Genomic DNA, 27,618 nt, shown 5'->3' on the forward strand with positions numbered 1-27,618 from the left:
GTTAGAAATATGAATGTTTTATTACTTTAATGCGTCATTTGGAAACAAGATTGACAGAGAAAGGGAAAAAAAGGAAAGTAGGGAGGTAGGAGAGAAAGAAAGGAAAAAGAAGAAACGAAAAAGTTGGATCATTCTGGTTTTAGTGGCAAGAAAATCTATTGTCTTTTAAAGTTTTCAAAATACACTTTGTTTTATGGTAATAATAGACAGTGAATATACTGTATAATCTCTTAAAATATTCCCTTGAAATTGTGTTTTCCAAGTTTACTGAAAAAACTACCTTGGAAAATAAACTATTCTATTAGATTCCAATGAAATCCTGTTATATTTATAAATTACAAACTCTCTATTTTCATAGTATATTGATTATTGTAAGCACTCACATTTGCTACATTCTATTTATTTGCTGCTCACCATTTTCTGAGTATTGTTAGTAAATTGAGAACATTTTATTGTGCGTCTTGGTAATGTATATCATGTTTATAGTGCAAAGCAATCAAAGATAAGGAAAAAACATTCAATTTTCTTTTGAGTCAGAGGCAATTTATTAAATATGATTTGATTAACATTTGTAAGCAGCTTTTATGGGGAAAAAATTTCAATACATTTTATGGTGCTCAGTTCTAAAACAAACTTAGTGTGACTTTCAAACTTAATGAACCTTGTCCCCAGCAAAATATAAGAAAATATAATTTAAAGCACATTTTCACAGACACAGTACAATACATTCACTATACACAGTATAACAAAATAGTCCCATTTCCGTCTGTTTAATACTGCCACAATGACTATGTAGATAGTAATGGATTGTAATAGTGGAAAGAATTGACATGCAACATTATTTAACGGTAAGGTTACTCAGTACTTTTTACTGAGAGCACAATTAAATGAAGTCAAAATATTAGAAGATGGATATAAAGCTTTAAGTATAGCAATAGATTGTTATATTATATACTTTTACATCAAACTATTACTGATGCTAGTAAATAGACTTTTCTGAAGGTGGGTGTAGAGTAACTGGTCTAAAAAAAGCTTATCTTCTTCAACCCTTTATGAGAGATTTTGGTTGGGAAAAAACTTTTAGTGAAGAATCTTTGCCCACTCAGTGTTTATACCTGTTCTAATCTAAAAGAAAAGAGACTTGTATTTCTCATGTCATTTATATATAAACACAAAATAAACAGAAAAGGATTATCTGAAAAATTAAAAATTGTCTCATGCGGGAGACAAACTCCCAAATTAGTATTAACGTAGCTTTTGCCTACTAAAACTGTTAACTAGTATTTTAAACAAGACAATGCTGAAGGCAGGAGAGCATCAAATAAATGAAGCATTCAGGTGTGGATTTAGAGCTAAGGAACTCTGTGTTAAAATTCTACCTTGGAATTACTGCTTCAAAAAGTGCTTCATTTCAGTAAGGCTCATGATGTCTCACAGTTTATAAAGAAATGTAATGCTAACCTGTATGTAATGCTCACATACATTAAGTTTGTTTTGTGTGTGTGTATACATGCACACACATCATGTGTAAGTTTGTGTCAGAGGTGGGTTCCACTTACCTTCGCCACCGGCTCACATCGTGATGTTTCGTGTGCACACACGTGTCCCCTTTTGCAATTTCACTTCCACGCATGCTCAGAAGACATATTCAGCCCGAAACACAGCTGAGGTGCTGCTCAACTGTGCTTCGGGCAAAGAAATAAAGGTTGGTAATAACCTGGGGGCGGGAGGGCTTTTTCCAAGCAGAGGATGAGGACAAGCCATCAAAACAGAAAAAAGTTACCGAAAATTTGAAACAAAAACTTTGGGCTCATTTGTGGTTGTAAGGTCTATCTGTACACACACACACACACTAAAACCAAAGGTACAAAGAAAACCTCCCTTAACATAAATACTGTACCTCTTAATAATATGCCTCTTTTTTTTATTTGCAATAACGATAGTTGCAAGAATTGGCAACATAAAACATTGAAATTTGTTGGCAATGAAGAACTAGAAAGTGCTTTAAAGACTCCATCTAAGATGAAGATTAATTTATCTCAGAAAATTTGCACTTCATTTCCACGTTTCTGCTAGTAATAGATAGCAGGAAAAGATACCAGGAAAAGATAGTCCTCAGAAATTTAAGTGGATTGTTGGATTTAAGTGGATTGTTAACGTTAAATAACATAAGTTCTGGACAGATAGTAGGAATTTTAATGGTAGAGTGATCTACTAATTCACTGCAAAATTTTCAGCATTTCAAAAGACAAAAAGAATTTGCAAGATAATAGAAAATACAGCAAGCACACCTTTTATGCATGTTATTTGAGTATGAAAATATTCTTCGAATATGTTAAACATTCTCTTATTTATAATTCCAATACCTATAACATTGCTATCCTACAGATATCTCTGTTACATAAGGCATATTAACCAGGTGGATAAAAGGGAATTCTTTTGGTTTTTGCACGCACATAGGAATTGATGTATTGAATTTCTTCAAACACATTACAATCTCAAAAGTTATCCTACTGCCTAATTTTCTTCCCCCCCATCCTTGTTTAATATTGTGGAACAGCTAAATATAGAATGTTCCCTTATTCACCTTTGGGTGGGGTAGGGTGGGGACGGAAAAATACTTTTTAAAAATCTGTAACTTTTAGCACCTTTATATTAAAGTAATGTATATGGGCATGATGATTACATGTGCAAATGTACAAAATCATTAACTCTACAAAGATACGTCATTCCAAAATTACAGGGGCGAGAAATGTAAAGCATGCATTTAATTTCTTCAAAGGGTTGCTCAATGCTTCCCAGGAGAAGGTGGCTGTCTTCGAAATCAGCAACTGCTGGTGAGTATTCCTTGGCACGTTTGTGACCAGCATCTTATTGCTGCATCTTCCTGATAATCTCAGCAGACACTGGTGGGTGAAAGTTGATTGTGTGGTGCCGCAGACCCTGAGCTGTCTTGTAACTCTTTCCACAGCGGCATTTGAAGGGTTTCCGCACTCGGATCTGTGTCCTGTGGCCATTCTTGGCATGATATTTTATACCATTCACATTCTATGACAGAGGATTGAACACAAAGACTTTAGTAGGGATGTTAGAAATATTGCCAGTCTGTTTAATTTTCAAAGCAAGATGTATCTTAAGAAGCCTTTTAAAGAATATATTTTACCAGGGATTTAGCTACAAATCAGATTATTTTTTTAACAGATTAATAGAGTTGGAAGGGACCTTGCAGGTCATCTAGTCCAGCGTTTCCCAACCGGTGTGCCGCAGCACACTAGTGTGCCGCGAGACATGGCTAGGTGTGCCGCGAAGCTCCAGCTGGGCGGGGCGCTGCCGGTGCCAACCTGGAGCTCCCGCTCGCAGCTGTCCCCCGGCTCCTGCTCGATGCTGCGGTTTTTGGCGCTCTCCTGCTGGGCCCCAAAGAAGGAAGGCAGGAAGAAGGAGAGCTCCATTCTTCGCGCCTTTTCCCCGCCTTCCTTATTTGGGGCCCAGCAGGAGAGCGCCGAAAACCGCAGCATCGAGCAGGAGCCGGGGGACAGCTGCGAGCGGGAGCCCCAGGACGGAAGTACCGGCAGCGCCCCGCCCAGCTGGAGCTTCCTTGGCGTCGGCGGCAAGTGTCCTTTGTGGCCCGGTGGGAGGGCACTGGCGGTAGGAGCGGGGGGTGGCTGCAGTGGCTGCAGGCAGTCGCGGGGAGATGGCGGCGGCGAGAGGGAGCTCCAAGCGGCGGCGAGAGGGAGCGCTCTCTCTCTCAGCTGACTGCAAGCGGGAGCCCTGACGGTGGCGGTTGGATGTGCTGCTGGACGTCGTACATGCTGGCGCTGCGGGCCTGGCATATACGGTGTCCAGCAGCACGTCCAGCTGCCGCCGTCAGGGCTCCCGCTTGCAGTCAGCTGAGAGAGAGAGAAAGAAAGAGAGACATATAAGAGAGGCAGAGAGAGAGAGAAAGAGAGACATAGGAAGAGAAGCAGAGAAATAGAGACAGAGCAAGAAAGAGAGACAGCAAGAGAGGCAGAGAAAGAGAGATAGAGAAAGAGAGAGAGACAGAGAGACATAGCAAGAGAGGCAGAGAGAGAGAAAAAGAAAGAGACATAGCAAGAGAAAAAGAGAGACTTAGCAAGAGAGGCAGAGAGAGAGAGAGAGAAAGAGAAAGAGAGACATAGCAAGAGAGACAGAGAGAGAGAAAGAGAGAAAGGGAGAGAAAGAAAGAGATAGCAAGAGAGGCAAAGAGAAAGAAAGAAACATACAGCAAGACAGTGAAAGAGAGAGAGCAAGAGAGAGAGAAAAAAGCAAGAAAGACATAGCAAGAGAGACAGAGAGAAAGAGAGAGCAAGGGAAAGAGAAAGACATAGAGGAAGGGAAGGAGGGAGAGAGAAAGAGCAAAAAAGAGAGAAAGAAAGAAAAAGGGATGGAGAGAGAGAAAGAAGGGAAGGAAGGAAAAGAGAGAAAGAGGGAGAAATAGAGCGAAAGGGAGGAAGAGAGAGTTTTTTTGTCCAAACTTTTCTTTAGCCCGCCCCCCGCCCCCCCTTTCAAAGTTCCCCAGGATTTTGAAAATATGAATAATGTGCCGCGGCTCAAAAAAGGTTGGGAAACACTGATCTAGTCCACTCCTCTGCCCAAACAGGAGACCCTACATTTGCCTCTAAGAACATAAAGAACATAAGAAGAGCCATGTTGAATCGGGCCAAAACCCGTCAAGTCCAGCATTCTGTGTCACACAGTGGCCCACCAATTGTCCATGGGGAACTTGAGCAGAAAGAGAAGGCAAAACCCTCAATTTCCATTGACCCCCAACAAATGGTATCCAAGGGAATCCTACCTGTCTCAACCAACATAGAGGCGGCACTTGGACATCCGTCTCAATAACTACCGATACACTTGGCATCCATGAATCTGTCTAATCTTACCTTCTCCAGGCTGACAGCTGTCACGACCTCTTCTGGAAGTGAATTCCATAAACCAACAACCCTCTGTGTGAATAAATATTTCCCTTTATTTGTCCTCATTTTCTTACCTATGAGCTTTAGGGAGTGCCCCCTCGTCCTGGTATTGTGTGATAGAGAAAATATTTTTTTTCTATCTACCTTGCATGATTTTATACACCTCAATTAAATCACCTCTTAAATGCCTGACTTCTAGAACTTATTTTTCCTGAGATATATTTAGTTCCCCACTTTGGCCATGTTTTAAAAAACTCCAAACCTGATTTTGCTCTCAGAAGTGTTACTTTTTCATTTGGTTATTTGATTATTCTTTTTACTGTATGGTCCCCAAAGGTATTGAAGAGTTGAGTAATTTTATACATTTCTAAAAAATATAGATCATGATAATATCTATGAAATCACAAAGCATCTTCTTTACAAATAATAGTTTTACCATATCATAAATAACACACTTACCTTATATCGTTTTTTACACCCAGGAACTGGACAAGCAAAAGGTTTCTCATCCCCTCCATTCATACACATAGAACTTAGGATAGCTTCAGAACTGATAGCACTTTCTGTAGTCCAGGATTCATCACTATCTGAATCTTCATAGTCTACTTCTTCTTCATCATATTCACTACCTAAGCAGGCATAAAAGAAGAATTAAATACAGATAAAATATACTGTGGTAACTGAAAAAGCAAGGGATCTGAAAGCTCAAATAATAAACATCAAGGAGAACAGTGAAAATGGGACTAAAATTAAATAAGATAACCAAACTAAAACAACCAGCCTTAGAATTGACAATGAAGATAATGAAGTGGTAAATGGTTTCTGTCTTTAGGATCAACTTTCAAGAGTAAAGAAATATGGTGATACTTCATCTTACGAACTTAATTGCTTCCAGGACGAGGCTTGTAAGGTGAAAAGTTTGTAAGACGAAACAATGTTTCCCATAGTAATCAATGGAAAAGCGATTAATGCATGCAAGCCCAAAACTCACCCCTTTTGCCAGACGAAGCACCCGTTTTTGTGCTGCTGGGTTTCCCTGAGGCTCCCCTCCATGGGAAACCCCACCTCCAGACTTCCGTGTTTTTGTGATGCTGCAGGGGAATCCCAGCAGGGGAATCCCCGCAGCGCAAAAATGGCAACGGAAGTCCAGATGTGGGGTTTCCCAGCGAGGGGAGACTCAGCGAAATTGCAGCATCACAAAAACACCGAAGTCCTTGAAACCCCACCTTTGGACTTCCATGTTTTTGTGATGCTGCAATTTTGCTGAGGCTCCCCTCACTGGGAAACCCCACCTGTGGACTTCCGTTGCCAGCGAAGCACCTGTTTTTGTGCTGCTGGGATTCCCCTGCAGCATCACAAAAACACGGAAGTCCAGAGGTGGTGTTTCCCATGGAGGGGAGCCTCAGGGGAATCCCAGCAGTGCAAAAAACGGGCACTTCACTGGCAACAGAAGTCCGGAGGCGGGGCATCTCAGTGGCGGCGGCTTGGGTTTGTTAGGGGAAAATAATTTGGAAGAAGAGGCAAAGAAAATCTCGAAAAGTTTGTATGACGAGAGGTTCGTAAGACAAGGTATCACTGTATTAAAAACTATACTGTAGATTAGCCTTTGGTAGCACAGCAAGCTTTGGAAAAGATATCCAAATGCTGTGATGTGCCTCTGTCTATGAAGATCAGAACAGTGGAAGCAACAGCATCCTCTTGAAGTGAAAGTTTGACACTGTAAATGCTGGATAGAAAAGTATTGACATTTTTTAAATTTTCAGATGGCTCATCAGCAAATCAGCCTGAGTTGTCATTCAAGACACAAATGAGTAGGCTCAAATCATTACACTTGGGACACATTATATGAAGACCTAGCTCTCTGGATATGCTCTAATGCTGGGGAAAATGGAGGAAGAAAACAGAACAAGAGGACAATGAACCAAAGTGGATGTATTCAGTCCTAGGATCTATGAATGCAACATTGGAAGAGCTAAAAACAAGATAGATGGAGAAAATGCATTTACATGAACTTGCTAAGAGTCAACATTGACTTGATGGAACATAATCAACCAACCTATTAAAAAATATAATTTCATCTTACTGATAGCCATTTTTTTCTGCTTTATTTCCCTATATGACTAATAGATTAGTCTTAATTACAATGTTTCTTATTTTAGTCAGGACACAAAATGCTTCCTTGGTTAAATAATTGCTGTCACATATTGTACAAACCATCTTTTAGCTTCATTCTGAATATTGATGTCAAGAACAGTTTTATTAGGGAAAAGGATACAGTAAGACTGAATATTTTCCTTCTTTTCTTCTGTATTAAAAACAAAGGAATTTTTTAAAAAGGTTTTCTTTTACCAGTAAAACATCTGAAAGGCACAATTTTCTAGAACAGATAAACAGTCTAAAATAATATGTTGACAAACCTTAATGCATTTGGTGCCCTGTGGAATTAATAGAAATTATAGTGCAACATTAATAAGAATTACTTGGTAGCAATTTGTCCAGTTGTAAAAGCAATCTGCAGTTCTAGTTCAAGTTCTAAAATGTTATATTTAAAGTTATCATAAATATAACTATTTCTCTGTACAAGATGATCATTTTTAAAAAATGAAGAGGTGTAAATAGTTTTAAACAATTTTAAAATTCATTTCTGTGCCATGAGGAAAAATACTGTTTGTTAATGTTTGTTAAGTTGTCAAACACTAATATCATTGGAGGATTTTTCTTTCCCATAAACTATGTATTTACTGAGCCTTTAAATCTTTCAATCATAGCCAACATTAATCTTAAGCACGGGTGGAAGACATAAGGAATGGTCTTGAAGGCAACCCCCCCCCCCCAAAACATGCATACAAATTGGACGAAACCACATTCACCATAAGTGACTGTGAAAGGGATCTTGGAGTCTTGGTGGATAACCAGCTAAACATGGGCCAGCAATGTGCAGCAGCGACTAAAAAAGCCAACACAATCCTAAGCTGCATGAACAGGGGGATACACTCCAAGACCAGAGAGATAATAATACCACTCTATAGGGCCAGAGATATGGAGACTCTGGAAAGGGTGCAGAAAAGAGCAACTAAAATGATAAAAGGACTAGAGACGAGGCCATATGAGGAAAGGTTACTGGAACTGGGCATGGTAAAAAGAAGGGCTACGGGGGACATGATAGCTGTATACAGGTACTTAAGGGGTTGCCACGGAGAGGAGGGGGACACACTATTTTCCAGGGCACCAGAAGGCTGGACGAAGAACAATGGTTGGAAGCTGACCAAGGAAAGATTCAACCTGGAGATAAGGAAGAATTTCCTGTTGGTGAGAGCGATCAACCAGTGGAACGACCTGCCAGCAGAGGTTGTGAACTCCCCAACTTTGGACATTTTCAAGAGGAGATTGGACTGCCATTTGGATGGGGTGCTATAGGATTTCCTGCTGAAGCAGGGGGTTAGACTTGATGACCTGTAAGGTCCCTTTCAACTCTAATAATAAATAGTTGGCCTTCTCCAGGTGCCGTTGACTAAACAATGTCGTCTGGTGGGCCCAGGGGAAGAGCCTTCTCTGTGGCGGCCCCGACCCTCTGGAACCAGCTCCCGCCTGAGATTAGAATTGCCCCCACCCTCCTTGCCTTTCGTAAACTCCTTAAAACCCACCTCTGCCATCAAGCATGCGGAAACTGAAATAACTTCCCCAGGCCTATATTGTTTATGTATGGAGTGTTGTGTGCATGTTTTTAAATTATGGGTTTTTAGTTTAAATTATTAGATTTGTATTACATTGTTTTGCCATTACTGTTGTGAGCCACCCCGAGTCTACGGAGAGGGGCGGCATACAAATTTAATAAATAATAATAATAATAATAATAAAATAATAATAATAATAAAAATAAAGAATGCAAGGGAAAACAGATTGTGCCTGAATATGGGCCAAATTTCTCAGACAATTCACAAGAAACTAAAGTGTGTGGAGAGGAAGCACATTTAGATTTGCAAGATTCTGTTACTCAGATGTTGCAGTAAAAGTAGTCCTCTTCTACATGACATTGATTGTTCCTGTTCTATCTTCTATGATTGACAGCAAGCTATTTACTCAATAGACATACAAAGCAGACATAAAGTGCTAATGGAATAGAAACAGAACAATGTTTCTATAAAGCCATTAATTTAAACACCAGCCTTTAAAGACCCATCTGCTTACTTTCTACAAAATGATTCTATCTTTTCTTGTCAAATGGTACTGTTTCATGCATGTTTCTTGTAACTGGGTTTTCCACAGGGTTACCTTAAACCAATTAGGGCATTTTACATATGCTGCCAAATGCATGACACCCAGAAACCAATCACACATGCAGACCTTCCTTATGTTTAATCTCTAATAACTATGGCTGGCAAATCTGCCAACAAAGAATTTGAATTCTGAATTTCTGATTACCACTGGCATGGTGTTATTACATATTTGGATATTAACAATTTACATTGAGACCTCTTTTAACAACAATCCTATGAAGTAGGAATATGACCACTGTAATCCAATAGTATGAAGTGCAGACTGTGGTCAAGGGAAAATGTGAACCTGGGTTTCTTTGGTGAACCCTAATGATTTCAGTGTTACTTTAAAGTTGGCAATTGAAGATAGATGAATTAAGAGGCAAATTGGTTCCTTTAAAATATAAATACCAACCAGTATGTCAACACTGTGCCTTCCCTGCATGTTTTTGCCAGTAAGACTTTATCAGCCAACAAATCATATTTTGAGATGCATCCTAGAATACAATTAGGACCAAATTACAAAAGATAATGTAGAGGAAGACCTAACCATCACTAACTAAATTCTGTTTGTCAGGATTTTTTCAGTCTGAAATATTTTGTAATGCGCATTACTTAAAATCTTGTCAAATACAGTATATCCCAAAATGTTCATTAAATATTTTAAAATATTTGCGGCTATTTTGAAAAGATGAAACTGTGAATCCTATCTCTTTAGGCCTGGTGTGTATAAAAGCATTAAAGGAATTATAAGTTTTCTTCTTGTTTACACAATCATGGAAAGTTGAGTTTGTTAACCATATATTGTTCACAATATCCTTTCATTTAATCAATGATTTCTTTCCTTTACATAACCCACCTAAACTTTATAATATATTTATTTATTATAGACCAGCATAAATATCCCAACTGAACAGGAATAAAACAAGATAACTAAAGTTATAAACTTCTCCAACTCAAGATTAATGTGTACAAAAGTCAGGACAAATGTTTACCAAAGAGTCTTCCTGACTTGATTAGGAGTTCTAATAGCCCCAATATCTAAAGGGCTGCAGAACAAAATTGGGGAAAGCTGAGCTCCATATTAATCTGCTCTGTGCCTGATGTCTGTTGACAGATTTCCAGGCTGCATAAAGCTTTTGTTGGGCTCTTTCCCCACCCCTCTTTGGTGAAATGTTTTGATTGAATTAATTGCACACATTTTCAGCAATGGCGGTCAAAAGGTTATTTTTATTAGGCATGTTAAAATCAGCTGGTGCATGTTACTGGCATGCCAGAAGAGAATATTTTTTGCCAAAATATACATGTTTAGCCTTTGTTTTGCTTCCTTTATAATAATTGAAGAGAACAAAATTAGCACCAAACTATCAAATCAAACTCAACATTCTCTAAAATACCAATCAATGTGATTTATATTTTATACAGTTTAACAATGACAAATTGTTCTCTGTCTTACAATGTACATTCTCTTCAGATTCCCAATCAGGGATTTTTGCCTTGTACTATAGTAGCAATCTCAATCATTAAAAACAAAAACTGGATAACAGTTAATTAAGCTGTTTAATTTAATTACGGAAAAACCATATAAAAGTATTTGAAACTGAAAAAATACTAAACAACTTTTTATCAATTCTTCATTGTCAAATTCAAATCCACCATCTTCAACCCTTTTTCCTGCCATAACAGCAATTGTTGGACACTTGCCATATTGCATTCCAATGTCCCTGCTAAATTCAATTCTTTTAAATGGTGAATTCAGTTCAGCTGTTGTTTTTCCAAACCATTAAAAATCATCCATGTAGAGCAGAGGTGTCAAACTCCCATCATCATAGCATCATGTTTCATTATTGTTGTTAGCTGCCCTGAGTCTACCGAGAGGGGCGGCATACAAATCTAATAAATAAATAAATAAATAAAATAAATAAATCATCACATTCCCTCTTAACTAAATGGGTGTGGCCAGTCTATGACGCATCCAGCCCATGAGTTTGACACCTCTGATATAGAGCAAATGGGAGATTTTCAACTTGTTTTTGTCTATTCATAGACAAAGTTTGTCTTATTCAAAATTCTTGTTAGTGGCGCCATTGAAAATATTGTGTTTCACAGAAAATAAGACCTTGTCTTTTATTTTTTGAACTGGGAAATAAATGCTTAGTCTTATCGTCATGCTCTCAAAAGCCAGATTGGGCTTATTGTCAACGGGTGTCTTATTTTGGGGAAACGGTACAAATAACAGAGGTGACAATGAGTCACCTTGAAAGATTACATTAGGTGTCTGAATCACTTAATCGGTTCCACCTCCCTGCGACGGAGGAGTGCTGCCTTAAAGTCTAACCTCTTCAGGAAATGATCTGACCACGACAAGGAAGAAACAACTGTGCCCCTTAATCTCAGGTCATCTGCCCACTGCCCTGAGAGAAATACTAGGTCAATTGGGTAATCTCCCCCTTATGAGTCGGACCCTGAACTACTTGGTCAGATCCACAGTTGATGGAAGCCATGAACTCCTGAACTGCATCAGAAGATTTGCTGAGTGATGGCAAGTTGAAGTCCCCCAGCACCATGAGCCTGGAGCCCAGTCTGGCTACTGCCTATAGCAGCGCAGGCAGGACCATTATAACCCAGGCAACAAATTGTAAAAATTGGTAGCGCCATCTCCACCCCCGTCCCTGTCATAAGTGGCGTTCCCCAGGGAAGCGTACTAGGTCCTACTTTCTTCATTCTCTACATCAGTGTTTTTCAACCAACGTGCCGCGGCACACTAGTGTGCCATGAGACATGGTCAGAGGTGCCGTGGGGAAACTAAACATGGGTCCCCAAACTACCATTCCTGCCAGGATATCCCTTTTGTGTTCATTAGAAACACAATCTACATTTAAATACAATTTCAATATTAATTTGAAATTAATATAAATAATAAGAGAATGAGAGCCACTAAATACATTTAGAAATTATATTATTAACTATATGTATAATATGTACTGTGTTAGAGTGTCATTTTGTGTCATTTTGGTTGGTGGTATGCCCCAGGATTTTGTAAATATAAAAAATGTGCCACGGCTCAAAAAAGGTTGAAAATCACTGCTCTACATCAATGACCTCTGTGACCATATCGAAAGCAACTGTGTTCTTTTTGCCGACGATGTGAAACTTTTCAACACCACTGACAACACACTCACTCTCCAAAAAGACCTGGACTTTGTCTCAGATTGGTCTAACACTTGGCAACTTCAAATATCAACCAACAAATGCTCTACCCTCCACACCGGCAAAAAGAATCCAAACCGCACATACGAACTGAATAAACAATCTCTCACTGCCAACCCACACTCAGTAAAAGACCTTGGAATACTAATATCGAATGACCTAAGTGCTAAAGCCCACTGCAACAATATCGCCAAAAAAGCTTCTAGAGTTGTTAACCTGATCCTACGCAGCTTCTGCTCAGGCAATCTCACACTACTCACAAGAGCCAACAAAACTTTTGCCAGACCCATCCTAGACTTCTGCTCATCTGTCTGGAACCCATACCACATCTCAGACATCAACACCCTTGAAAATGTCCAACGATATTTCACCAGAAGAGCCCTTCACTCCTCCACTCGAAACAGAATATCCTACGAAAATAGACTAACAATCTTGGGCCTAGAAAGCCTAGAACTACGGCGCCTAAAACACGATTTGAGTATTGCCCACAAGATCATATGCTGCAATGTCCTACCGGTCAATGACTACTTCAGCTTCAAACACAACAACACAAGAGCATGCATGTAATTTTGATGTTCAGGTTGTGATATTTCGTGATTTTTCCCCCCAGCTCTTTTTCTTTGACTCTGGTGTCTCCTGATATAGTGATATCAAATTTGTGTTGTGTTCCAAATGATGATAGGTCTGTTGCTTTGTTCTGTGCTCTTTTCTGGATCTTTCATTATCAAGTATATTTGACCATCTGTTAACCATTCTTCGCTTGTTGCACTTTGAAGCATTTCATCAAATTGAGTGAATCTATGGTGATGAAGACTGGTCAGCATAGTTCCCTCTAAGCTGAGCAGTGAGCAATCGCTCACTTAAAAATCATCATCAACTCAGAGTTTTCCAAACCTGCCCAGAAGCCGAGAGGGAAAGAGTGAGAGGGAAGGAGAGAGAGAGGAAGAGAGAGAAACAGACAGAAAAAAGAGAGGAAGGAAAAGAGAAAGAAAAAGAATGGGAGTAAGGAAGAGAGAAAGAAAATCAAAATCTAGTTTGAAACTAGCTCAACTATTTAAGCGGCATTTTGATATTGATAGAGTTGCCCTATTATGAGCTCACTGTTATAGACACACAGTACAGTATTTTATTTTGAAATTCTCTGAGGCAAAACAGGGTTGTTTGTTTGTTTGTTTGTTTGTTTATTTATTATTTCTGTGCCGCCCAGTCCCGAAGGGACTGCCGCTCAGACACTATACTTTTCCGCCCACCCACCAAAAAAATTAGAGGGAACACTGCTGGTCAGGTATCCATTCAGTTTGTCTAGCCCAGTTGCACTCCAGTTCTTGACCTACTTTACTTGTTTTGTAACCACATCAGTTGTTATTACAATAGTCTTCATTTTGTTTCGTGTTGCTTGTTTTTGAATATATTTGATCCAGGAGGCCGTTTTGTCATGGTCCACTGGGTTTCCCCACAGTTGTTTCAAAAGTTCAAAGTTTTTCCCTTACATTCCTTACATTAGTTTGGCTCAACTTTCACCAAGTAGAAGAGGGGTTGTTTTTTTCTGAAACGGCCATTTTCATAATATTGTTATATTCGTCCTTTCTATCTTCCTATTTTCTTTGCTGTTGCTATTACACAGTGTTTTAATTCTTCCATGATTTTACATGGAAAAATTAAATTTATTGTATTTTTTGTGAAAACTATGTTTCAGCTTTTCACTGTTTAGTTTTGCTTCTTTCAAGTATATTTCAAATTGCTGACATCTCCTCAGTTTTTTAAATTTTTATTTCAAGTCGAATTTTCCATTTTGGTTTCTTTTTTGACATTTTATATCCCAATTCTGCAGTTATAATGACAGTTGTGCTGTATTTTAGTTTAGTGTCCTGGATGGGATGAAAGTTTGAAAGTTATTCATGGCATTTAGTAGAACTTTCACTTGTTTGTTATGTATTTCGCAAATGGCAGTCAGTCTTTTTCTGTGTTTTCTTTGGTTTCTTTGATTCTCTTTTAGCATTTTTGCTAGATTACTTAGCTCTCCTTTCAAGTTTTTGAACAGGAGGATCTTCATCCTGTATGTTGATTTCTTCCACTAGATGGTCAATTTGTTCAGGTGTTAGAACAATTTCTTCAGCCTGTTCATCATTATTTATTAGATTTTTTAGCTAATATTTCTAAATGTTGCATTTCTACATCTATGAAGGCTTTATTACGGATGATGAAATGTCTTTCATTCATTAATCATTCAGTTGCATCACTTTCTGGGTGTTTTTCCTTCCACAGTTGAATCATTCTTTTTTGAAATCCCCTGGCTGTTGGTTCTCTCTGGTAATAACATTTTCTTCAGTACAGGTTTTGTGCTTTTGTTCCAGTCGCATTACAATTGTACTCCCTGGTTCCTCAGCAGTTCTTATTGTTATTGTTGCTATTGATTTAATCTTCAGTTTGATTTACTCTGGGACTGGTAAAAGCTCAAAGGGTCAAGTACCTTACAGCATAGTTCCCTCTAAGCTGAGCAGTGAGCAATCGCTCACTTAAAAATCATCATCAACTCAGAGTTTTCCAAACCTGCCCAGAAGCCGAGAGGGAAAGAGTGAGAGGGAAGGAGAGAGAGAGGAAGAGAGAGAAACAGATAGAAAAAAGAGAGGAAGGAAAAGAGAAAGAAAAAGAATGGGAGTAAGGAAGAGAGAAAGAAAATCAAAATCTAGTTTGAAACTAGCTCAACTATTTAAGTGGCATTTTGATATTGATAGAGTTGCCCTATTATGAGCTCACTGTTATAGACACACAGTACAGTATTTTATTTTGAAATTCTCTGAGGCAAAACAGGGTGGGTTTTTTGTTTGTTTGTTTGTTTATTCATTCATTCATTCATTATTTATTAATTTATTAATTAATTTATTATTAATTTATTATTTATTTATTATTTATTTATTATTAATTAATTAATTAATTTATTTATTATTACTGTGCCGCCCAGTCCCAAAGGGACTGCCGCTCAGACACTATACTTTTCCGCCCACCCCCCAAAAAAATTAGAGGGAACACTGCCTTACAGATATTATTATTTTAATTATATACTTGTTGCTAAATGATATGGTTGTAAACAGTGTTCCCTCTAATTTTTTTTTTGGGGTGGACGGAAAAGTATAGTGTCTGAGCGGCAGTCCCTTTGGGACTGGGTGGCACAAAACAAACAAACAAACAAACAAACAAACAAATAAAAAACCCACCCTGTTTTGCCTCAGAGAATTTCAAAATAAAATACTGTACTGTGTGTCTATAACAGTGAGCTCATAATAGGGCAACTCTATCAATATCAAAATGCCACTTAAATAGTTGAGCTAGTTTCAAACTAGATTTTGATTTTCTTTCTCTCTTCCTTACTCCCATTCTTTTTCTTTCTCTTTTCCTTCCTCTCTTTTTCCTATCTGTTTCTCTCTCTTCCTCTCTTCCTCTCTCTCTCCTTCCCTCTCACTCTTTCCCTCTCGACTTCTGGGCAGGTTTGGAAAACTCTGAGTTGATGATGATTTTTAAGTGAGCGATTGCTCACTGCTCAGCTTAGAGGGAACTATGGTTGTAAAGTGTGACATTGTGTGACTGTGCTGTTTACCGACAGCAGTTTTGGCAGTTTCTGATTACCATTAAGCAAATCACCACTTGATATGGTGAGAACCTCATATAATTACTGTTTTCAATTTCTTAATGGCATTCCCATTGATTTTGCTTGAGGGAATCCAAGAGGGAATGTTGCAAGTTGTGATCATGTGACTGCAACACACTATTAAGAGTTGAAAATCTGGGCCAATTGGCAAGTGCCTGAATCACAAACAAATTATTGTGAGAATGCTACGATGGCCAGAACGTTAAGGATCTGTCAGAAGTGCCATTCATTTCACACCACTGCAAGTTAAAACAGTCACTGAGTGGTTCTCCATTAAGTGAGAACCATTTTGCATTTCATTCATATAAAATAAGAATGTACACCCCCCCACACACCCACAAACAGTGCATGTATGCACATATACACATCTGTCAATTTACATATGTACAATTACATTCACTGTTTTGGTTTAACATAGAAACATAGAAGTCTGACGGCAGAAAAAGACCTCCTACTCCATCTAGTCTGTCCTTATACTATTTTCTGTATTTTATCTTAGGATGGATATATGTTTATCCCAGGCATGTTTAAATTCAGTTACTGTGGATTTATCTACCACATCTGCTGGAAGTTTGTTCCAAGGATCTACTATTCTTTCAGTAAAATAATATTTTCTCATGTTGCTTTTGATCTTTCCCCCAACTAACTTCAGATTGTGTCCCCTTGTTCTTGTGTTCACTTTCCTATTAAAAACACTTCCCTCCTGAACCTTATTTAACCCTTTAACATATTTAAATGTTTCAATCATGTCCCCCCTTTCCCTTCTGTCCTCCAGACTATACAGATTGAGTTCATTAAGTCTTTCCTGATACGTTTTATGCTTAAGACCTTGCACCATTCTTGTAGCCCGTCTTTGGACCTGTTCAATTTTGTCAATATCTTTTTGTAGGTGAGGTCTCCAGAACTGAACACAGTATTCCAAATCTGGTGTCACCAGCGCTCTATATAGCGGGATCACAATCTCCCTCTTCCTGCTTATTATACCTCTAGCTATGCAGCCAAGCATCCTACTTGCTTTCCCTACCGCCTGACTGCACTGTTCACCCATTTTGAGACTGTCAGAAATCACTACCCCTAAATCTTTTTCTTCTGAAGTATTTGCTAACACAGAACTGCCAATACAATACTCAAATTGAGGATTCCTTTTCCCCAAGTGCATTATTTTACATTTGGAAACATTAAACTGCAGTTTCCATTGCTTTGACCATTTATCTAGTAAAGCTAAATCATTTACCATATTACAGACGCCTCCAGGAATATCAACCCTATTGCACACTTTAGAGTCACTTTAGAGTTTAATGTTTTGGCTTTGCAGTTGTTATAAAGTTATTGATAAATTTCTCAGTGTTGAGGTACTGAACTAAGGATGGGAAGAGTGAGTTTCAAAGTCAACCCCTCCTTTTCAGGCCAACTAACTTCACCGCATTTTTGGATGGGAAAGGTATAAGAAAAACAACATCCTCATGCAAGCTTTGCCAACTTTTTGCTTACATGATGCCCATAACAAAATGGGAAAAACTTATGTCTGACTCAATTTTCTAACAAAAGTGACAAGTACTTACAGATGTTGCTATTTATAGATCTAATGTCAGAAGGATTTTTTAAAAAGGAGATCCCTATACAAGCCACTGAGAGACTATAGTAATGGCAGTATTGGGATGTTCCACAGGAGAGGGAATAAAATAAATATTGCAGACACAATCAGGAGAATGAAGACTTGCTCTTTTATATACATTAAAAAGGGGTGGGAGCAGGTCTTTGACCACATAGTATCATAGATACTTTGACAATTTTACCCTCCATCTGTACTTGAGTAATAATAATATAAATGGCCTATATTGCATCCTTTTAGATCTTAATTCATACATGATAATCCTTTTCACCATGATATTTTAAAAACACTTTTAAATATTTTTATTGAGCAATGCATTCAAATGTTAACACCTATTTTAAAGCACCATCAATCTGAATTGGAAGGGAAAATATATATGTCCAGATACGTCATTGCACTGGCAGATCAAATGAAAATAAAGAACTAGAAGTGCTATATTGACGTTAGTGTTCTGCAGATGTGAATATAAAATCATTCAGTGATGAAATGCTCCTGTTGCACAAATTACATCCACACCTTGTTGCTTGACTTGAGTGAGATAAATCATTTATTGAAAAGAGGCCAAAAGTGCTATTACATGAAAAGGAAAAGGAAAACAAGAATAAATAAAGCAAATAGATGTATAAGTATATTAATTCTACAATATAGTAATGGCAGTCAGCAAAATCACATTCAACACAGGAGGCATTCTGGCAACATGGAGGAATTTTCACAAGATGGTTCAGGTTAGTTCCTCTAATCCATGAATCTCCATGCAACACACTGTAAGATGAAAAGCAACATTTATGAATGCAATTTGGACAAGCATTGTTGTTACTCTTTAGCAACATTACTCCTTGTAGAGGTTATTTTGAAAATTCCCATGCAACTAATAACAAGTCAGTGAGGCTTGCAACGATATAAAAGTTTTGTGACTGAGGGGTAAGGTAGTAAGGAATCATCAAAAGGAAGGGCTTAATTTAAAAAATAACCAGCCTCAGGGATAGATAAAATTATATTCATGCACACATAACTGTTTGATGTGGCTGGGCTTATTTATTTTATTTTTATTTATTTATTTATTTTGTCCAATACACAGTTCTTCCAGTTCTTTTTCTACAAAGCAAGTTATTCAACTAGTGGAAAGTCCATTTGTCAGACAGAAGGAAGCCAAAATCAGAGTTGCATAGCCTATGTTGTATAAACATATTGTCCATCCATGTCTAGCAGATCACAAGATACACATGATCTTTCTCTCTCTCTCTCTTTCTCTCTCTCACACACACCACCTTAATTTTCTTTTCTTTCAGAGGTTGCTATTTTGGTATGTGAAAGTGTTTTCCTTATCTGTGTGTCTAACTGAGTTTCACAGAGAGAGAGAGGGAGGGAGAGGGAGTAAATATTCATGGTACAGTGATACCTCGTCTTACAAACGCCTCTTCTTACAAACTATTTTCACCTTACAAACCCACCGCTGCCGCTGGGATGCCCCGCCTCTGGACTTCCGTTGTCAGCGAAGCACTCGTTTTTGTGCTGCTGGGATTCCCCTGATGCTCCCTTTGCTGGGAAACCCCACCTCCAGACTTCCATTGCCAGCGAAGCACTCGTTTTTGCGATGCTTGCAGTAACGCAAAAACACAGAAGTCTGGAGGTGAGGTTTCCTATGGAGGGGATCCTCAGGGGAATCCCAGCAGCGCAAAAACGGATGGCAAAAGGGGTGAATTTTGGGCTTGCACACATTAATCGCTTTTCCATTGATTCCTATGGGAAACATTGTTTCATCTTACAAACTTTTCATCTTAAGAACCTCATCCCAGAACCAATTAAGTTTGTAAGACAAGGTATCACTGTATTTGTATATGTTTATCTATTTCTGTTCCTTTTGCCAAGAGAAAAGCATCAATACATTTCTTTCTATATAAAACCATTATGATTTCATACACCGTTATGAAATCATGATGGTACAGTGGTTAGAATTCAGTATTACAGGCTAATTCTGCTGATTGCTAGTGGTCCGATCTGATTGGCTCAAAGCTGACTCAGCCTTCCATCCTTCAGAGGTTGGTAAAATGAGGACCCAGATTGTTGGGGCAATATGCTCACTCTGTAAACCACTTAGAGAGAGCTATAAAGCACTGTGAAGCAGTTTATAAGTCTAAGTGCTATTGCCATTACTATATAGTACTACCCTGTCAAATACCACAACTATCAATAGTCACACAATTTTCCACTCAAATCCAATATTTCTTTTAAAAATTAATTATAATATCCTTTTGCCAAAAAGTGTCAAACATGTCACTTTTTCAGAGTATAAAATGCACTGGAGTATAAGATGCACCTTAATTTGGGGGAAGAAAAACAAGGGAAAAAAAGGCATCTGCCTCCTAGCGATTTGCCAAACACTACAGCTGATATACACTTTTTGCTGTGTATTTCTGTGCATGGGTGCCTGACCCATAGAAATAGCAAAGAACTGGAGAAATGTACATTATGGCAGTATATTAATACCAAAAGTTTTTCTTAAAACTCCTCCCAATTATTTAAATAGAAGTACTGTACTCCAAACATGACTAAGTCAGGGTTTAACTCAACTGCTTATCTTAATACTAATACTTAATACTAAAACAGGACATTTCAGATTATACTTTTACAGATCTTTAAAACTGATTCTGGAAGTATTCTCTGCTATTTAAAAGAAGATACAACAGCACTGGGCCTCTTCAGATCAAGCATTTATTTAAAAGGTGACTTCATTTTGTTAAGTTGTCTAGAACAATAATAAAGCAGCCTTTAAAAAGTAAGTATAATAATTTGAACATTCTATAGGCATTTATTGTTATTGACTTACTACCTCCTTGCAGCAAAACACAAATAGCCAGTTTCAGCCTTTGCCACTCTCTGCAGCAATTTGTCTTTGTACAGTTTTAGTTTCACTTTCATTTCAGCACAGACTTGCCCCATCTTCAGTCAATCAGCTGAGTGTTGGGAGGCAGATAATAAGTGGCTTCTGCTAATCAGGCTCTGCTGTTGTTTGTTGCAAGGAGGTAAACTGCTGCAAGGAAGTAAATTACACATCTTATACACATCGTGTGTATAAGATGCATCCAAGTTTTCACCCTCTTTTGGGAGGTAAAAAGGTGCATCTTATACTCCGAAAAATACAGTAATTTAGCTAACTCTGATTGGAAACCATTCAGGCTTGTAGCAACAACATGACATTGTCTGTCTATAAAGCTAGACATATACAGGTAGTCCCCGACCTACGACGGGGATCCGTTCCCACGGCCCGTCGTAAACCGAGTTTGGTGTAAATCGGAATATTCTGATTTACATGAATATTCTGACTTACACGGTGGTGGTGGTGGCAGCGGCTTCTTCAAGGAACCAACAGCTGGCGAAGCCTCCTGCTGAACATTCAGGTGAGGAGACCTCCGTGGAGGGCGGCCTTGGAGGCTACAGCAAGCAGCGCTGAGAAAGACAGGCTGTTGGTCCCTTGAAGCCGGTCCTTCTCAGTGCTGCATTGCTGTAACCTCCGAGGCCGCCCACCACGGAGATCCCCTCGCCCAAATGGATGAGGCGGCGGCGGCAGCCTTGGAGGCTGCCGCAACGCAGCACCAAGAAGAACTGGCTGTTGATCTCCGAAGCCGCCACCCACCGCAGAGATCCCCTCACCCGAATGGAGGTGGCGGCAGCAGTGGTGGCTTCGAAACTGTCCCCAGGTCATCATAATGATGAAACATCATACATCGGGAATGACGTAACCCGGGGACTACCTGTATTCATACCCTCAATCAAAACATTTTTGCTGTTACACAAATTAAAAAAATCAGGGAGACATGATACTTTTTTGCCATGTCCCGCTCAACACTGAGCCATTTGCCAAGCATTCTATTTATTCTTCTACATGTTTTACTTCCATCATTTTTGCTCTTATTGTACTCAGCAATCAGATTTCATTTCTTATCTTTGTGTCAAACATTCTATAATTCAAGCCTAAGCATTTTCTTCTAAGTTGACCAAATCTACAATAAATGGTCTTTCTCAAATTCATACATTTCTCAAGATCTGTTGGAAAGCCAATATGTGTTCTCTTCTTCTCTCATCTGGCATAAAACTTTAATGTAGTTCCTAAATTTTGTTCCCCAACACCCCTCATGCTAAGAATTATGTCTATAATATAGTTTTGAGCAGCATCTGAATTCTCTTTTCTGTCTTTTCCTTGAATAGGAAATGGGAACTGAAAACTACGTAAGTATTGAATAAATAGTGTAAATCAAAATATTAAATATAATAGTATATGAGTCAAAATACTGGACCACAGCATTTGCTTTAGATAATTTCCTTTCTCTATCATATCTCATAAATATTTATTTATTTATCATAAATCAAGAATACCTCATTCAACCCATTATACTTTAGCACAGAGGTCTCCAACCTTGGCAACTTTAAGACTTGTGGACTTCAATTCCCAAAATTGAAGTCCACAAGTCTTAAAGTTGTCAAAGTTGAAGACCCCTGCTTCAGCATAAATCAGTAAAAAGTATGTTCTTTGATCTACAAGGTGAATTCTCTGTTTTACATTTGAAACTAAAGGGCATTGTGTATGTTTCATTCACTGATCAATTACATGTTCATTTTGAAAAGCAGTCCCTTTAATGAATATATGTAATAAATAGCATGTCTACAATAGGCAAATAATCGTGAGCAAACTGTCTATTAAAGTAGTTCAGCTTCATGAAAGTCAACTCTTAAATACAATTTTATTAATTCAAACTTCACCATTTCAACTATGCAAACAGCACTATCGTATTACAGTGATCCCTCGAGTTTCGCGATCTCGATCTTCGCGAAATGCTATATCGCGATTTTTAAAAAAATATTAATTAAAAAAAAACCACTTCCGCATTTGGCTTCAGGACTCATCTGGGAAGCGTCGCGGCTGTTTTAAAAGGTCGCAGCCGGCCTGGGGGGCTTCCCAGCACCTCCCCAAACCCGGGTTGGGGGTTTGGGGGGGTGCTGGGAAGCCCCCCAGGCCGGCTGCGACCTTTTAAAACAGCCGCGCCGCTTCCCAGATGAGTCCTGAAGCCAAACGCCAAAGGCGAACTTCCGCGTTTGGCTTCAGGACTCAGCTGGGAAGCCGCGCGGCTGTTTTAAAAGGTTGCAGCCGGCCTGGGGGGCTTCCCAGCACCCCCCTAACCCCCAACCCGGGTTCGGGGGGTGCTGGGAAGCCCCCCTGGCCGGCTGCAACCTTTTAAAACAGCCGCGCCGCTTCCCAGATGAGTCCTGAAGCCAAACGCCAAAGGCGAACTTCCGCGTTTGGCTTCAGGACTCATCTGGGAAGCGGCGCGGCTGTTTTAAAATGTCGCAGCCGGCCTGGGGGGCTTCCCAGCACCCCCCCTAACCCCCAACCCAGGTACGGGGGGTGCTGGGAAGCCCCCCAGGCTGGCTGCGACCTTTTAAAACAGCCGCGCCGCTTCCCAGCTGAGTCCTGAAGCCAAACGCCAAAGGCGAACTTCCGCGTTTGGCTTCAGGACTCAGCTGGGAAGCGGCGCGGCTGTTTTAAAAGGTCGCAGCCGGCCTGGGGGGCTTCCCAGCACCCCCCCGAACCCCCAACCTGGGTCTTCCCGGCCGCCCACGCAAAGGGGAAACCCCGGCTCCTCGCTGATGCCCGCCGCTCGCCCGCCCACCAGCAAGAGGGGGAAGACCCAGGGAAGGTTCCTTCGGCCGCCCAGCAGCTGATCTGCTCGGTAGCGCAGCATCAGCAGCGAGGATCCGAATCGGGTTTCCCCTTTGCATGGGCGGCGGGGAACGCAAGCTCCACCATCTACGCATGCGCGGCCATAGAAAAAAAGGGCGCGCATGCGCAGATGGTGTTTTTACTTCCGCAACCCTACATTGCGAAAAATCGATTATCGCGAGGGGTCTTGGAACGGAACCCTCGCGATAATAGAGGGATCACTGTACCTCCAAGCAAACAAGTAATTCTAAAGAACTATTTAATGGGAACTCATGCTATTACTTTCTTACTATTGATATAGATTGTTCTGAAGAATATCCAATTTGGCGAGCTAAATTAATATAAGTATTTGTTTTCAAGAGCACTTTAAATAATGTTCTGAAAATCCAGGAGGTTTTTGAATGTTAACATATTGGTTCTGTAAATGAAGTATATTATTATTATATTTTGAATGTATTATGACTGAAGTGAGAGGAAACAATATGGAGAAGAGAAAATAAATAAAAGTTGAAAAACAAATTGAAATTTTTGATCTTAGATCAGAATGTTCTCAGATATCAACCACATATTCCATCTTCACAGTTCTTGAAATTTTTCCAGATAAGGAACTAAGAATGAGCTTGACCAAAAAGTCAGATTCTATTGCTTGTCTTTATAGAAACATTTAACCTGAACCCCCTCCCCCCAATATCTTACTATTTACCATCTAAAATATCGGAGATCAAGATATGATTAAAATGTTCTGTTGAAAAGGGATGCCTACTTCGCTCTTAACCCATTTCATTTTTTCCTCACTAATTTTCCTCCTAAAATATTTTAGGGCTTCTATTTTTCATGTATCACTGCTGTTCTTTTATTTGTGCTTTAACTTTCAAGGTTTTTAAAAAAATGAAAAGCCAATTTCTAGGTACTGTGATTTTGTTCTGTAAACTACTTTGAAAGTATTCATATTGACAGCTAAGATGGCATATATTGATCAGATATGTATGCAATAGCCATGGAGACAACCAATCCAGGTTTGTGTATTGCCTTAAAAATGTTCTCTGATGGGTAAATGCTTAAATCAGTTTCTTATGTGGATTTCAAGTCATTTAATACTTCCTAGGTCAGAAACTGCACTACAGAGGTCTGCACCATTTAAAAGGGAGTTATCTCAGAAATGTGACTCGGCAACTCCCTTTCAAGTTAAATGATTCATGAGTTGTTTTAGATGTGTCTGACCAGACTTGATATTCCATTTCTGCTATCAGGGTGGGCTTCTGCTATTTACACCTTACCACACAAGAAGGCAAGGTGGCTTTAAAAACAAAGATCAACATATATTGTGAAACATGGTAAGAGTGCCTTGGAATTTCTTTTTATAAGTTTCTAAATACAAGTTTCTAAAAGATATTGATTTCTGAAAATTATGTACACCATATGAAATGGGATAGAATAATCCATTGCTATTTTGTTTGAAAAATGAACAAAATGAACATTTAAAAAAATAAACATTAAAAAGTGTGTTATGAACAATATAGAAATTCAGAATACAGAAGGTAACATTAAACTTTTGGCTAAGGATTTTTGTACAGGATCTCAAACTGAATCCAATTTCCTCTAAAAGCTGTTCTTATTTCTCTAAAAGCTGTGCAACTTTGCTGAAATACAGACCAAACCAATTACATTTCTAGAATCAGATTTCCTAAAATAAATGCACTTAAAAAAACATTCTGGGAAAAAGCAACAGTAAATCATGTTGTGTTATTCCAAAGAGAATTATATGGAAGTTTCTATGAAATCGTGTCATTTGAAGCTGAGCTTAAGGTGAGACAATACTGAAGTTTAGTATTTTCTCTTGAATTATGAAAATACTAAATTTTTGTATACAGTTTTCATGTGTTCTCTTTATGTGTTTCATGAAAAGTAGAAGGCATTATATGGGCTTGGAAGAATAGGTTGATCCCCTCCTCTTTGTGGCAGCCCCTTAGATATTGTAACACTGCTATCACATCACCTCTAGTTCTTGCAATTTTTCATGTTTTAGCTTCCAGTACCCTAAGCATCTTTGTTGCTTTTCTGTGCACTCTTTCCAGAGTCTCAATATCTTTTTTACATTGTGATGACCAAAACTGGATGCAATATTCCAAATGTGGCCCTACCAAGGCATTGTATGCCGCCCTGAGTCTTCAGAGAGGGGCGGCATACAAATCTAATAAATAATAATAATAATAATAATAATAATAATTATTATTATTATTATTAATTATTAGTAGTATTAGTATTATTATTATTAAGTGGTTTTAACACTTCACGTGATCTTGCTTCTATTTCTTTGTTTATGCAGCCTAGGATCTTGTTGGCTTTTTTGGCAGCTACATTTCACTGCTTGTTCATATTAAGTAGTTGTCCACTAAGGCTCCAAGATCCCTCCTGAGGCTACTACTATTGAGCCAGATACCCCTTCTATCATCTCATACAACTGGGAAACAGCTTCTGAGGGAAAGCAAAGATGAAGAGTTTTACAATCTTTCTTACGAATAGCGAGATGTGTCAACAAAGCTTGCCCAGCCAAAACCTTGTGGAGAGAAGGCAGATTAACTACCCAAGAGAGCACTAATGCCCCTTGCTAAGCACAGGTCCAGGAAAACAACAGTGATCCTTCTCTCATGCCCTTATGGAGGATAATAAAATAAAAGATATTAGCTATTTTGTCTTTTAACTCTGGATGTAAGAAACAGAAGGAAGTTTTAAATGATTCTGGAGCACCACTATTTTATAAATTCAGCAGTAGTAAAGAATTGCGAGAAGCTAGAGTAGACCTTATTGTTCCTATGAAAGTAGAGATGATAGATAGTCAGCTGTAAAAAGCAGATCCCCTGATGCAGTCTGTAGTGCTACTTCCCCATCATGCAATCTACCACTACAGCTGGAGAACATACCAAGCTTATTCTCACTCTGCATGGCACAGAATTTTCAAATCCCAATTGTCTTGGGTTTTGCAAAGTTGAGGCTTCATGACGTTGCAAACAGACTGGGAGGCAGGGTTCTGTATTACCTTACTCTCACTTGACAGCACCATTAAGTACAAGTGGCAACTCTTTTTCAGCAGCTAGCCAAAAGCCCTCAAGGAAGGGGGCATCATCGCCTGCCAAATATATGAACTTTGCAGATGTTTTGATGAAAAAGAAAGCTTTAGTCATTCTTCCACTTAAGATTTGTGGCTAGAATTCTAACTATGGTGCAATAACTGATTTTTATTTATTTATTTATTGAATTTATTTGCCTTCCATCTCATAGCAAATAACTCTGATGTCAGCAAAGGAACTGTTGTTCTTAAAGCAATAATTGGATTCCAGTTTGAAGAAAAGATTCATTGGACCTTCTAAGTCACCAACCTGAGTACTTACCATTTCTGTTCTTAAGAAGCAACAGGTGGATTATTTTGAGCCCAAGTAGTGAAGTTCCAAGGTCCACAATTACAAAGACTTTAACAAGATCATGGTAAAGAACCATTACACATCTTTTTGGGCTTGCTAGATAGATTGCAGAATGCAGGCATACTTACCATACTGGATCTCCAAAATACATATAAACTCATTACAGTAAAAGGAAAACATGGTTTTTTAAAGTCATTCAATACCAGCGTGGAAAGTAATGCATTTGGTTTGGTCATTTGTAGAGCTGTGTTGTCCAAGCTTATGACCCAATTGTTTCCAATAAAATTGATACATTTCTGGTGATGTATTTGGACAGTATCTTGATTTGCTTAGGATATAAAGATGTTAATTAACACCATGTACAAAAGATACTTGTGCAGGCTATCGGGAAATAAGTTACCGTATTTTCAAAGCTAGAAAAATATTCCTTTGGCCTAAAACAACAGTTTCTGGGTTATCAGATTTCTACAGATGGAATCTAAATGCCCCCCCCCCTAAATGCAAACATTTGTCCCACAAAATATGAAAGATGGTCAGTTTTTCCTTGGTTTTTTGAATTTTTATAGGAAGTTCATTCTAATCTTTGCACATGTAATCTTTGCACATGCTAAAAAATAAAGTGAAGTTTGCTTCATTGGAAAGAAAACAATCTGCATTTGAAGAATTAAATTCTTTGCCAAGCATTGCCTTCTCCAACACCTTGACCTAAGAAATGAAATGTCTACACAGATGCTACAGAAGGGAGGAGGAGCAGGCAGCAGGAGCGGGGGGGGGGATGGGGGACAACCTGCCTTACTCCAGAGATTGGATGTGTGCAGAAAGGAA

General features: G+C 38.8%; 1 protein-coding gene across 1 annotated transcript in view; it reads right to left on the bottom strand.

Moving 5' to 3' along the window:
• Positions 1-538: 538 nt before the first annotated feature.
• The window catches only part of JAZF1 (JAZF zinc finger 1), a 174,391-nt gene continuing 147,311 nt past the window's right edge, over positions 539-27,618 (bottom strand). Inside the window, exons 4-5 of the mRNA XM_070729314.1 lie at positions 5,394-5,563; positions 539-3,048 (exon numbers count right to left, since the gene is read on the bottom strand). Coding sequence (XP_070585415.1) covers positions 2,872-3,048; positions 5,394-5,563 — 347 coding nt within the window. The 3' untranslated portion in view covers positions 539-2,871. The remainder of the gene's footprint in view (positions 3,049-5,393; positions 5,564-27,618) is intronic.

The sequence above is a fragment of the Erythrolamprus reginae genome, chromosome Z (genome assembly GCF_031021105.1).
Source record: "Erythrolamprus reginae isolate rEryReg1 chromosome Z, rEryReg1.hap1, whole genome shotgun sequence".
In the NCBI taxonomy this organism is placed as follows: Eukaryota; Metazoa; Chordata; class Lepidosauria; order Squamata; family Dipsadidae; genus Erythrolamprus; species Erythrolamprus reginae.